This window comes from Thamnophis elegans, chromosome 14 (genome assembly GCF_009769535.1).
Source record: "Thamnophis elegans isolate rThaEle1 chromosome 14, rThaEle1.pri, whole genome shotgun sequence".
NCBI classification, from domain to species: Eukaryota; Metazoa; Chordata; class Lepidosauria; order Squamata; family Colubridae; genus Thamnophis; species Thamnophis elegans.
In genome coordinates, this window is record NC_045554.1 from 26,812,603 (window position 1) to 26,825,761 (window position 13,159).

General features: G+C 46.4%; 1 protein-coding gene across 2 annotated transcripts in view; it reads right to left on the reverse strand.

Moving 5' to 3' along the window:
• Positions 1-343: 343 nt before the first annotated feature.
• Positions 344-13,159, reverse strand: part of CPNE2 (copine 2) — a 135,271-nt gene continuing 122,455 nt past the window's right edge. For both annotated transcript variants that reach the window (XM_032230428.1, XM_032230427.1), the window contains exons 13-16: positions 10,517-10,568; positions 7,918-8,051; positions 5,111-5,347; positions 344-2,235 (exon numbers count right to left, since the gene is read on the reverse strand). In XM_032230428.1, the coding sequence (XP_032086319.1) occupies positions 2,128-2,235; positions 5,111-5,347; positions 7,918-8,051; positions 10,517-10,568 (531 nt within the window). In that variant the 3' untranslated portion in view covers positions 344-2,127. The remainder of the gene's footprint in view (positions 2,236-5,110; positions 5,348-7,917; positions 8,052-10,516; positions 10,569-13,159) is intronic.

Genomic DNA, 13,159 nt, shown 5'->3' on the forward strand with positions numbered 1-13,159 from the left:
TTTAGTCCGGTTTTATTTTGCACAGCACACTAAATTTCAAAACCCTTGAATGAGTTTGCCTCACATAATAAGCCAGAAGAAAAAACAAAGTTAACATTATCAAGCTTAATGTATTCTGCTGGCGGGTCTGAATTTAAAAATCAGATTTAGCCAAAACAAAGACGGCCCTAATTTAAGGCAGGTAACTGTGATCTGCTGAAGCCAAACTCTGGCAAGAAAAGCTTATTTGCCTCTAAATTATACTTTCTATATATTTAATCTAAAACCACTTTAAAACTGGGGGGAAAGTAGCCAGTGCATATCAGTTATAATATTCCATCTTTACTTTAAGGTTCTGTTTAACTCCTGGTGATTTCAGTTTAATTCCTGGTGAGATCATTCAAATCATTTTCTTGATTACAATATTAAAGTGCTTGTGAACTGACTTCTATCAGCCAAGCTGACCGAAACCATGTCTTATTTTTATGGAAATTCATGTCTGAAACCAGCAACGGCTTATTTTTATGGAAATTTATGATTGAAGCCAGCAATTTTTTCACTTTATGTAAATTCCGTAAGGTCTGAGAATTGACGGCTGAATAGTAACAATCTTGAGATGCTCCAATATTTTTTGTTTCTCGGTATCAAAGTTAGAGGAATCGTATTAGATTGACGTTGCTAAACTATGATACATTCATTTGGGGCTAGGTAGGATGTACAGGTAATCCTTGACTTACGACTGGTTGCTTAGCAACCGTTTGAAGTTACCATGAACCCTGAAAATGAGGCTTATGGCCCAGATTTAAAGGTACAATAGGGAATCACATGGCTGTCATTTGATGGCTTCGCAATTGGCCCAGATTTATAGCTGTTTGCAGCACCTTCTGACCATGATTTACAATGTCTTGATTGATGCTTATTTCTGGTTTCCAGCATAAAAACCAATCCATAGCAAACAGTGTTTGCTTAATAACCAACCGTCAGGTCACGTCACGGAGCAATCTTTATGACTCTCATGACTTACAACCAAAATTGTGGGCTCAGTTACAGGAAGTCCTCAACATATGACCATAATTGAAAACAGAATTTCCAATGCTAAGCACGGCGATTGTTAAGGGAATCCCACCGAATGTTTATGATCTTTTTCTAATGGTTGTTAAGTGAATCCTCAGGCCATTAAGTGAATCCAGTATTGACTGCTTGTCGGAAGCCAGCTGGGATGGTCCCAAATGGCAAATACATGACCATGGGATGCTTTAACTGACATGAAGATAGGCTGGTTGCCAGGTGTCCAAATGTTGATCTTTGTGGCCATGGGGAGAGTCATAAGTCCAAGGACCAGTCATAAGTCACTTTTTCAGTGGCATTGTAATGTCAAACAGTTGCTAAACCAATCTAAGTCAAGGATGAATGGTCTGAAACCAATTATGGTCTAGCTCACCTTTTCTCTCACACAAATCCAGCATGTCTCGCAAATGAAACAGGTTCTGAGAGTTGTAAACTGGCATTTAGGGAAGGATGTAAGCACCCATCTGGTGCCCTTCGCAGGTATTTGGGGCAACCCTGACCGGGAGTTGAGATGTAACTCACCTGGAGGGATTTGGTTCAAAGAAACTGCAGGAGGCCACTGGGCTCCTATCGCAGCAGGCTTCAACTGAGATATGAAGAGTTCAGGGTTCTTTATTAACCTGAGTATAACAAATAATCATGTGTACAAGGTATAAAAATGGACATAGAGCAGAAGTACAAGTTACAACACATTGAAGGCTGATCCACATTTCTTTGGGCAACGAGATTTTGAGAACATCACACTTGGGAGACAGTAAGTTGCGGCTGTAAAAAGGTCCTCTCGTTCCACAAAACCCATACAAAGTACATTCAGATACTTAAAAGTTGACTTGTGGAATCAAGGCATGTCCACTGTTGGCCACGGTGGGTTCTTTCCTTCCTTGAAGATCCATGAAGGCAGATGCCTAAACTTCTCAACGCTGCAAAGTTGCCTTCGGAAGGAATCGGGTGACACTTTGCTCCTTTTGATTAAATGAACTCGGTAAAACGAAACGTTATTGGAAACCACGGGAGACATGCAATCTTCTGCCACCAACGGATGTGGGATACATGCAGGCCAGGAGCAAACGGTTGACTCTTCTAAGCGGGTTCCGAGTTGAGGGGTGCCAGATTCTGGTGCTTGAAGTATTGAACCACTTGCTGTGGGAGTTCTGCCAACACAGCCTTTGCCAACGTTTCTTTGGGTGCCTGCAACAAGAAAGCCAAAGTGACAAAATAAATCTGGGGAAGGGGACTTTGGAAGCGCCTTTTGGGGGAAAACAGGGAAGATAACATGAAACTCTGCCTCAACCACGGTTAATCAATCAATCAGAATAGCTGGAAGGGACCTTGAAGGTCTTGCTCCACCCTCTGCTTAAGTAGGAGACCCTGAATAATTTGAGACAAGTGGCTGTCCATTCTCTTCTCAAAAACTTCCCCCCCGATGGAGCTGCTACAACTTCTGGAGGCCAGCTGTTCCACTGGTTAATTGTCCTCCCTGTTAGGAAGTTTCTCCTTAGTTCCAGGTTGCTTCTCTCCTTGGTTAATTTCGAACCATTGTTCCTTGTTCTCAACCAGGTCTTCCTGGCTTCCAGTTGTTGATGCCTGCTGGAGAATCAGAATGACATTGAACGGATTTTTTTTTTTTAATAGCAATAGCAGTAGACTTATATACCGCTTCATAGGGCTTTCAGCCCTCTCTAAGCGGTTTACAGAGAGTCAGCATATTGCCCCCAACAATCCGGGTCCTCATTTTACCCACCTCGGAAGGATGGAAGGCTGAGTCAACCCTGAGCCGGTGAGATTTGAACCGCTGAACTGCTGATCTAGCAGTAGCCTGCAGTGCTGCATTTAACCACTGCGCCACCTCGGCTCTTGGGTGGCTCTTGGGTGGTTATAAACCAAGATTTATAACCTTGGTTTTGTAACCTTGACTGGAAGATGCTTGGAGGCATCAACCAGCACACGCATTGGCTCTCTGATTTAGGAAGTGAGTTTGCAAACTTAACTGACAAACTTAACATGCAGAATTCAGCATGTAGAGTAACAGTGCTGGAAGGGACCTTTTGGTTGTCTTCTAGTCCAACTTCCTGTTCAATTAGGAGGCCCTGTACCATTCAGGACACATGGCTGTCCAATTTCTTCCTAAAAACCTCCAGTGATGGAGCACCACAACTTTTGACAGCAAACCTTTCCATTGATTAATTGTTCTCTCTATCATGAAATTGAGGCCTTTGAACTCTGGTGCTGGAGAAGACTCCTGCGAGTTCCTTGGACTGCAAGGCCATCCAAACGGTCAGTCCTAGAGGAGACCAACCCCGGCTGCTCTTTAGAAGGCCAGATCATGAAGAGGAAACTCAAAGACTTTGGCCCCCTAATGAGAAGGAAGGACTCCCTGGAGAAGAGCCTCATGCTGGGAAAGATTGAGGGCAAAAGAAGAAGGGGACGGCAGAGAAGGAGGTGGCTGGATGGAGTCACCGAAGCAGCAGGCATGAGCTTAAATGGACTCTAGAGGATGGTAGAGGACAGGAAGGCCTGGAGAAATGTTGTCCATGGGGTCGCGATGGGTCGGACACGACTTCTCAACTAACAACACCATGAAATTTCTCCTTAATTCTAGATAGTATCTCCCTTGGATAATTTTCTCTCTGTTACTTATTGTCCTACCCCCTGGTGTTTTGGAGAATAAATTGATGCCCTCTTCCCTATGACATCCTTCAACTACTGACAGCCCTCGTCCTTCTCTTTGTTCTGGCCTTCTCTGGGTCAGAAGGAACGGATCTGTCCAAGGTCCTGAGGAGACTTTAGGAACACATCGCTGTTCCTCTACTCTGATGTGGTTGGCCATAGGTGGAGATGGCACCAGGGCATTTCTTAGGTCCTTACATGGCAACCACTTGGCATAGCAGCACCTTTGCATACAAGTTTCCTTTTTGACTGTTCTGTTCACAGAAAAAGAGAGGATCTCTGCCCAGTTCCAGAACCCATCAACCTAGGACAGTCTTCTCCACGTTGGTTTCCTTCATTTGTTGAATGGGAATTCTGGCAGTTGTAAACAGCAGGATACGTGGAAGGTCCCATTTTTGGAAAAGCCTGGATGATACCTTAGGTCAGGGGTCTCCAACCTTGGCAACTTTAAGACTTGTGGACTTCAAACCTTAGAATTCCTCACCCAGCTTGCTGGCTGATGAATTCTGGAAGTTGAAGTCCACAAGTCTTACAATTGCCAAGGTTGGAGACTCCTGCCTTAGGTGACCTCAGAATTGGCATGGGGAGGAAAGGGGATCTTTCTGCTTCAGCCAGATTGCTGTGTCTTGGCTGTTTTTCACCTGCCAGCTCACTTAGGAGGCTCCTCTGGAGGGTCCCAGAAAAACGGTTACTTTCCTGAAGGGAAACTGAGAAATTATATGCTGGAAGTTTCCCTAAAGCAAATAATGTGTAGAATAAAAACCAATAAGGGCCCAGCTATGCTTAAAGATAGTATTACGGTCTCAACTTCTTAGCTGTTAAAAATGCTTTCCTTCCTTCCTTCCCTTCCCCCTCCCTTCTTTTCCTCCCTCCCTCCCACCTTCCTTCCATCCTTCCCTTCCCCCTCCCTTCTTTTCCTCCCTCCCTCCCTCCCACCTTCCCCCCTCCCTTCTTTTCCTCCCTCCCTCCCACCTTCCTTCCTTCCCTCCCACCTTCCTTCCTTCCCTCCCTTTCTTCTTTTCCTTCCTTCCCTCCCTTCTTTTTTAATCCCTTCCTTTTTTCTTTCCTTTCTTCCTTTTCCTCCCTCCCACTTTCCCTCCCTCCTTCTTTTCCTTCCTTCCCTCTCTTCCTTCCCTCCCTTTTCCTTCCTTTCTTCCTTTTCCTTTCTTCTCACCTTCCTTCCTTTCCTCCCACCCCTTCTTCTTTTTCTTTCCTCCCTTTCTTTTGCTCCCTTTCTTTTCCATCCTTCCTCCTTCCCACCTTACTTCCCTCCCTTTCTTTTACTTACTTCCCTCCCTTCTTCCTTCTTTTTCTTCCTTTTCCTTCCTTCCTCCCTCCCCCCTTCTTCCTCCCTCCCCCTCCCTCTAATGCAACCATAAAATTCTCCTGCACTTACATTGCGGAATTCACGGAATGGCACAAACTGGACAATATCCCGCACAGCCTCCTCGCCTGTGTACGACCGGAGCATGCGATTGTCTGCATCCAGAAACTCCATGGCAGCAAAGTCTGCATTCCCAACCCCGATGATGATGATGGACATGGGCAGCCTGGAGGCCTGTACGACAGCGTGCCGTGTCTCATCCATGTCGCTGATGACACCATCGGTGATGATCAGCAGGATGAAATATTGCTGGGGAGGGAAAGCAGAGAAGAAAATCAGACACACACACACCCAGGAGGAGGTGACCATTTCATCTGAATGAGACCAAACTTGGCAACTTTTAAGACCTGTGAACTTAAGAAAACCATGTATCTATGGCAGTGTTTCTCAACCTTGGCAACTTGAAGATGTCTGGACTTCAAGTCCCAGAATTCTGGGAGTTGAAGTCCAGACATCTTCAAGTTGCCAAGGTTGAGAAACACTGATCTATGGAGAGTCTCAGTCCTCCAGATCATGCTTCTTCAGCTCTGACTGGATGGTGGAGAAGGGAAGGATTCGTGATATCAGAAGTCACCAGGAGATGAAAGATCACCAAGCATGATCCAAACTCCTTTCTCAAGAGGCAGGACCTGGCATGGGATTGGTGAGGGGGATGTCTGTTCCCACACACAGCTTTTTAGACCCTTAATTATCCTCATCATCCGATTGATGCACCCTGCCGTCTTAATCTGATTTAAGCATCCTTCTGTTCTTCACGAGGCCTGCAGAATGTTCCGCTCCTCCCTTCAAAGGATCTCACGGGGAGCAGAAGGAGAGGGGGGATTGCACAAGGGCAGGAGCCCAAATGAAATGGGAATTGGGTCCTGATTAGACCCATCAAGAAGATGAGAACATCTCTCCCCACAGGACAGGTAATTACAGGGCTGCAATTTTGTTCTGTACTCTTTTTGCTCAAGACTAAATGAAGTTGGCTTCCCGGGACACTGGCGTTCAAGCTTACGAGCAGGCACATAGGCAAACCGGAGCTCTAAGCCATCTTTAAACCAGAGTTTGCTGTTTGTGGTTTTGGAAATCTAGACTCGTTCGATGCAAGGGCAGCATTCACTCACGTTTGGACGGCCAATTTCTGGCTTTCTTACCTTCTTTCATGAAGGCAAATGGGTTGCATGTAGGAGAAAATGGTCGATTTGCATTATACCGTTTACAACATCAGGAAGGTCTTTGTTAACAACAACTAATATCACACACACACACACTTCAGAGTGGCAACACACAAAAGGCAAAGCATGCTTTGGGCTGGATGTATCAAGCTGGAGGGCAGACGTGCAAACGTTTAAGCTTGAGAATGGAGGCTTGCAACTTGCTTCAGCAACTCCTCCTAATCCAGGTGTCAGCAACCCATGGCTCCAAGCCGCATGCGGCTCTTTGACCCCTCTGCTGTGGCTCCCTGCCGACCTGGTCTCACAGCCTGCTCTCCGCCCTGAGGCACTGGCCCAATCAAGCTGTGGCTGATGTTAACCTCGCTAACTCAATGGCTGGCCGGGTGGGAATGGGATCTGGGAGGAGGGTACGCCAGAAAGCGGGACAAGCCCGCAGCTGAGGAGTGAGCATGAGCCACGGCGGCGGCTTCCTCCTCCTCATGTGACCCCAGGGCCGGCTGTTGGGTAGCCGGGAGGGCACGCACAAGCAGGGATACCGTCCTCAAGCAAATGGTCGGGCTTGGCCAAAGTGCAGCAAAGGCGCGCAGAGCGGGGAGGTTGACCAAGTGACGGGTGAGCATCTTTGGCGAGGGTGCTACGGCTTTCCCCAAGTCTGATTCCTTGGGTGGGCATGTGAGGTTTGGCGCGGGCCAGCCCCCTTTTCTTGCTGCCCTGCTTGGAGAAAGGCGTAGCGCCCTCACCAAAGACGCCTGTCAGCGGTGGCGGTGGCGGTGGTGGGTCATGTGTCTGGGTGGGAGTGATGTTCAGTTGGCCACGCTCACCCAGGTTTTGTGGCTCCCAGTGTTTTCTTTTCTGTGGGAAAGGTGTCCAAAGGGCTCTTTGACTGTTGATCCCTGTCCCAGTCAGTTGTTTGAAACTCTGGCTAGCTAAAAAGAGGCGGTGGAGGTGAGGGGGTTTCCAAGCATTCAAAGCACTATCCAAGTCAAGGTGCTCTCTGAGCTGGGTTGTTCTGTTGCAGACGTTTCATTGCCCAAACTAGGCATCATCATCACTAGGGGGAGGAGGAGGAGGGCTGTGGGGTCCTTGGTACTCGCTGAGCTTCTTTGTTTTCTTGCAGACATTTCATTACCCAAACTAGGTAACATCATCAGTGCTAGAAGGAAGTGAGATTGGAGGAGGAGGAGGAGGAGGAGGAGGACGACGACGACGACAACGACAACGACAACGACTGTGGGGTCCATGGTGCTCTCTGAGCTTGCTTGTTTTCTTGCAAACGTTTCATTACCCAGCTAGATAACGTCATCAGTGCTAAAAGGGAGTGAGATTGGAGGAGGAGGAAGAGGAGGAGGAAGAGGAGGATGACGACTGTGGGGTCCTTGATGCTCTCTGAGCTTGCTTGTTTTCTTGCAGACATTTCATTACCCAAACTAGATAACATCATCAGTGCTAGAACTTCATACCCTTCTAGCATCGATGATGTTATACCTCCTTTGGGTGACGAAACGTCTGCAAGAAAATGACCAAGCTCAGAGAGCACCAAGGAGCCCTCAATTCAACCCTGAGCTACAACTATTCTCTGTGATTAGAATCAGGAAGTCAGGAAGGGGAGAGAGCACAAAAGACCCATCTGGCCTTGCCACACCCGGTAAGGGAACTTACGCTGGCAGATTCCTGCTGGGTCGCTTGGGCCGCGAACCGAGCCACGTGGTTAATGATGGGGGAGAAGTTGGTGGGTCCGTAGAAGCGAATGTGAGGCAGGCAACTGGAGTAGGCCTGGACGATGCCTTCCACACCTTGAGAAGACGGAGGAGAGAAAGGCAGCATGAAGGAGGCCGCTCGTACGAGGCAAACTCCATACTCAGTGTGATACAGGTAGTCCTTGACTTACGACTAAGCCACTGTTAGAAGTTCTAACAAACCCTTCCAGGGGCTCTTACCCAGTATTGAAGTTCTGATGTCCCAGGATGGATTACGTTTTACAATGTTTTTGCTCGAAATTGGCCTTTACTTTATTTTGGCAAATCGGGCACATCGCAAACAAGAGGTTCCCTTCACGGCATTGGCTTATGGACCGTGGCAGTCGATTTACGGCTGCAGTGTTCACTTAATAACGGCCACAAGATAAAAAGAAAAGGTTGCAAACTCAGGTTGGTCATAGGGGTGGCCCATTTTATGACCATTGCAACTTACGACCATAATGGGCAGGCTCCATTGCAGTTGTAAGTCAACCCTGTAATCCTGTCTTTCTCAAGTAAAGGTAAAGTTTTCCCTGTCCAGTTGTGTCCAACATACTGTAAGTGGTGGTGCTCAGTGGTGGGATTCAAAATCTTTTACTACCGTTTCTATGGGTGTGGCGTGGCTTGGTGGCCGTGGCTTGGTGGGTGTGGCAGGGGAAGGATACTGCAAAATCCCCACTCCCTCCCCACTCTCAAAATTGCCGCTATCGGTTCTCCAGAATCTGTCAGAACTGGCTGAATATCACCTGGTGGTGCTCATCTCCGCTTCCTAGCCAAGGGAGCCAACATTGTCCAAACACCTTTCCATGGTCATCTAACATGGCTATGCACCAAGGCACATGGAATGCTGTTAGCACTAGCACTGGGATTTAGACTTATATACCGCTTTGCAGTGCTGTACAACTCTCTCTAAGCCACTGACAGAGTCAGCACATTGCCCCCCCCCCCCAACAATTTGAGTCCTCATTTTACCGACCTTGGAAAAGTGGAAAGCTGAGTCAACCTTGAGCCGGTCAGAATCGAACTGCCAAATTTCATGCAGATGGCAGGCAGCAGAAGTAGCCTGCATTTCTGCATTCTAACCACTAGGCCATTACAATTCTTTATCTTACCACTGAAGTCGTACCTATTTATCTACTCACATTTGCATGCTTTCAAATGGTTAAAGTGGAAAGAGCTGAGGCAAGTAATGGGAGCTCAATCCATCACACAGTGCTCGGGTCTTGAACCTGGCCTGACAAACGCAGCATCTTTAACCACTGAGCCATCGTGCCACCCTTCTTCGCTCCCTCTCACTTACTTTGCCTAAAATATCTTGTTTCCTTGCCTTTCTCTCTTCCTCTTTTATTCCGCCAAACGCTGACAGGATTTATACATCAATTCATATAATAATTTCATTTGATTGACAGGCATCAACCCAGATATTAGGGTCCAAAGTCCTCGGTTGCTGAACTCCGCCAGCCTAGATGCATTTAATGGGCTACAGTTCAACCCAATTCTTGTCCCTGATATAGTTGGAGCTTAGATGAAAAAAGCTTACGGATCTTTTTTTTTTAAAAAAACCTCTTTTTCCCCAGTTAATTCGCATTTCTCCCCTTTGAAGCATCTGGTGGCCTCTTGTTTTTTTCCCTTTTCATTTTTGTTGTACAGGCCACAATACGTGGTTATTCCACCCCTCCTCCATTTGATGTTTACCCCTGTTCTGTGACATATATGTCAAAGCTTGCCTGGGGTCAGGAAAAGATGAGGGATGATCCTGCCTTTTGATGGTGATTTAGTTTGATTTATCAAGGAAACTTCATTTAATGGTCTAAAAAGGGCATTCTTGTGTTGGCAGTTGCCCTGGAAGATACTCGGAAAATCTGTAAGTTATACGTTCCTTATCATAATATATAAAATACATTTCTCTCTTTGGTTTATTTATTCATGTCATTTATTCATGTTGTTTAGATGTTGACCTAAAAACTAGGAGTCAGTGAGTTCTAGTCCCACCATAGCCATGAAAGCTGCCTAGGTGACTTTGGCCAATCACTAGGAGACAGTGAGTTCTAGTCCCGCCTTAGCCATGAAAGCCAGCTGGTTAATTTTGGGCCAGTCACCAGGAGACAGTGAGTTCTAGTGCCACCTTAGCCATGAAAACCAGCTGGTTGATTTTGGGCCAGTCACCAGGAGGCGGTGAGTTCTAGTCCCACCATAGCCATGAAAGCTGTCTAGGTGACTTTGGCCAATCACCAGGAGACAGTGAGTTCTAGTCCCGCCTTAGTCGTGAAAACCAGCTAGGTGTCTTTGGCCAATCACCAGGAGACAGTGAATTCTAGTGCCACCTTAGCCATGAAAGCTGGCTTGGTGACTTTAGGCCACTCACCAGGAGGCCTTGAGTTCTAGTCCTGCTTTAGGCACAAAAGCAGACGGATGACTTTGGACCAGCCACCGTCACTCATCTCAACCCACCTCCCAAGGTTGTTGTGGGGAAAACAGAGATTTCAAGGGCTTGCTTTCAAGCTGCTGGTAGATGCACTTACCAAGGCAAAAAGGATTGGTGGGATTAAAATTAATGGCAAATTCATGAGAAACCTGGGGGGAAAAGGAAAAGAGAAAAAAATGATTAAATGTTGGGTTTTTAATAAGCGCAAAGCGTCTCTGACATCAAAGCTCCCCCCAAGACACTGCAGGGATCATAAATATGTGCCAGTTGCCAAGGGCCCAAATTTTGAGCACGTCACCATGGGAGAATGCTGCAGTGGTCATAACTGCAAGGACTGGTTGTAAGTCATTTTTTTTAGTGCTAAATGAATAATTATGAAGCAGAGAACTACCTATTTAAATGAATTTGATAATGCTTCACTCTCTCTGTGTGTGTGTGTGTGTGTGTGTGTGTGTGTTCCATTATAACTCTGGAACACCTTGAGCAATTTCAACCAAACTTGGTACACAGATGACTTACTTTCTGGAAATAAATACTGTGGTGGTTAGATACTCCTAACACCCCTTGGGGGAGGTGTTCTGTTAAGATACAACCTGTTGTGCCTTCAAATGGCTTCTACTATACTGTTGTAAAATGGCTTCTACTGCACAGCACAGTGGATTTGCCATGGTAACGGCTTTACAGTACTCCACAAGGGGGCTCCCTCTGGTAAGGGGGAAAAACCCAACATTAGAAATTACGTTTGGTCCGGACATTTCCCCCCTATAAAAACCTGGACAACTCCAGGTTATCAGCTAGTAAGGTTATAAACAACTATCTCTTCTACCGATGACGCATCCCTTATGCACAGCCATAAATCACCAGCCGTTCAGCAGAAAGCCCATAAAGGGTTTCCAGAGAAATCTATCTTCAGCTTTATGGGAAGCAAACCAGGGCATTCTCCCCCACCCCCAGGCAGAGCTGCTTCTCCTCCTCTTTCCGAAACAGCTGGAATCTGGAGATGTTCTTTGACATTTGCAGCACGACTTCCGTGTCGGCCAGCCGTCTTCTCTTCTCGGTTCCATGCAAGTATTGTGCAGTACCATAGCAACCGGAGCATCAGTAGAACAAAGCAGGATCTATTTATCCCTTATCTTTCCATTTATATCGGAATTTGGGTTTTATTGCAGATTAACAGAGTTGGAAGGGACCTTGGAGATCTTCTAGTCCAACCCCCTCTCCAAGCAGGACACCTTATACCATTTCAGAAAAGTTAACTGCCCAGTCTCTTCTTAAAAATCTCCAGCGATGAGGTTTTTGGAGGCAAGCCACTCCACTGGTTAATTGTTCCCATCGTTAGGAAATTTATCCTTAGTTCTAGGCTGCTTCTCTCCTTGGTTAGCTTCCATCCGTTGTTTCTTGCCTGGCCTTCTGATGCTTTGGGAAATAGATTGACACTCCCCCCCCCTCTTCTCTGTGGCTGCCCCTCAAATATTGGAATAAGGAGACTGCCACCATGTTATTCAAAAGAGCCTTTCAGGAGGCACCTCTGTTCTCCATAACGAATAATGTGGTTATGCATATTTCTGTTCTCCCCTGGTGTTGCATTGATGGGCCTGAGTCTGGATCAGGATGCGGAGGGCAGGCTGCATACCCTCGGGCCCCAGGTCATGTGGCTGGATGGGAGGGGCTTGGCACGAAGGAGCTGGCACAATAGGAGCCCCTGTCCGATTCCCTGTTCTGTAAGGATGCCTCCGAGTATTTTTTTTCCCCTACAATGATTTTCTCCATAGCCACAATCTAGCCCATTTAAGAGAACAACACACTTGGAAGGGACCTTGGAGGTCTTGTAGTCCAACCCCCTCCTGCTTTGGCAGGAATCCCTATACCATTTGAGATAAAAAGTTGTCCAATCTCTTTTTAAAAACTTTCAGTGTTGGAGACATCGAAGGCAAGTGGTTCCACAGATTAATTGTTCTAACTTTCAGGGAATTTCTCCTTAATTCCAGATTCCTTCTTCCTCCTTGATTAGTTTCCATCTGTTGCTTTTTGTCCTGCCTTCAGGTGCTTTGGAAAACAGGTCGACCCTCTTTTCTTTATGGCAGCCCCTCAAATATTGGAGCCCTGCTATCCTGTCTCCCCTCCCCACTTTTTTGTACCTTTCTTTTGCTGCTTTCCTCTGCCCTGCCAAATGTGGACTCCTGCTGTTGTGTACCAAATCTATTGAGAGATGGAGTCCTGAGGCCTTTGCATAACTTATGGCCAACATTCTGTTGGGTTGAAAAGGAAAAGGAAAAAAGACTACTAAGAGCCAAGTTAATCTCCTGTCTGTGCTTTGAAAGGCTGTTAAACAAATGGCACTTTTATTTTATTTTTTATTTGTCACTCCTGCAGGTTGCAAAGCAAACAGTTCAAAGCAAGGAGCAAAAATCTGATAACGGAATATATCCGCCTCGTTGGTTGTTCATTCAGACCAACAATACGCTAGAATTGGGCCAGCAGGAGGCCTCTTCTAGAAGAAGAGTGAAACTCTTAAATTTCCCTCTAGCTCTTTGATTCTATTTCTGCATTGCCATTTGAAGTTTTAAAAGCTGCCTTTCCTGACCTTGGTCCTTCCTGGCACTGGTTAATCAGATAGCAAAATGTCTCTTAGAAGTCTCTTTGCTTAATAATTTGGATTTAAGATTGAAAGCAGCCGCCTCAGTAAATAGACAGAGCCTTTTTGTTCTCCACAGGGCAAGACAAACTTCAGATTATCCTT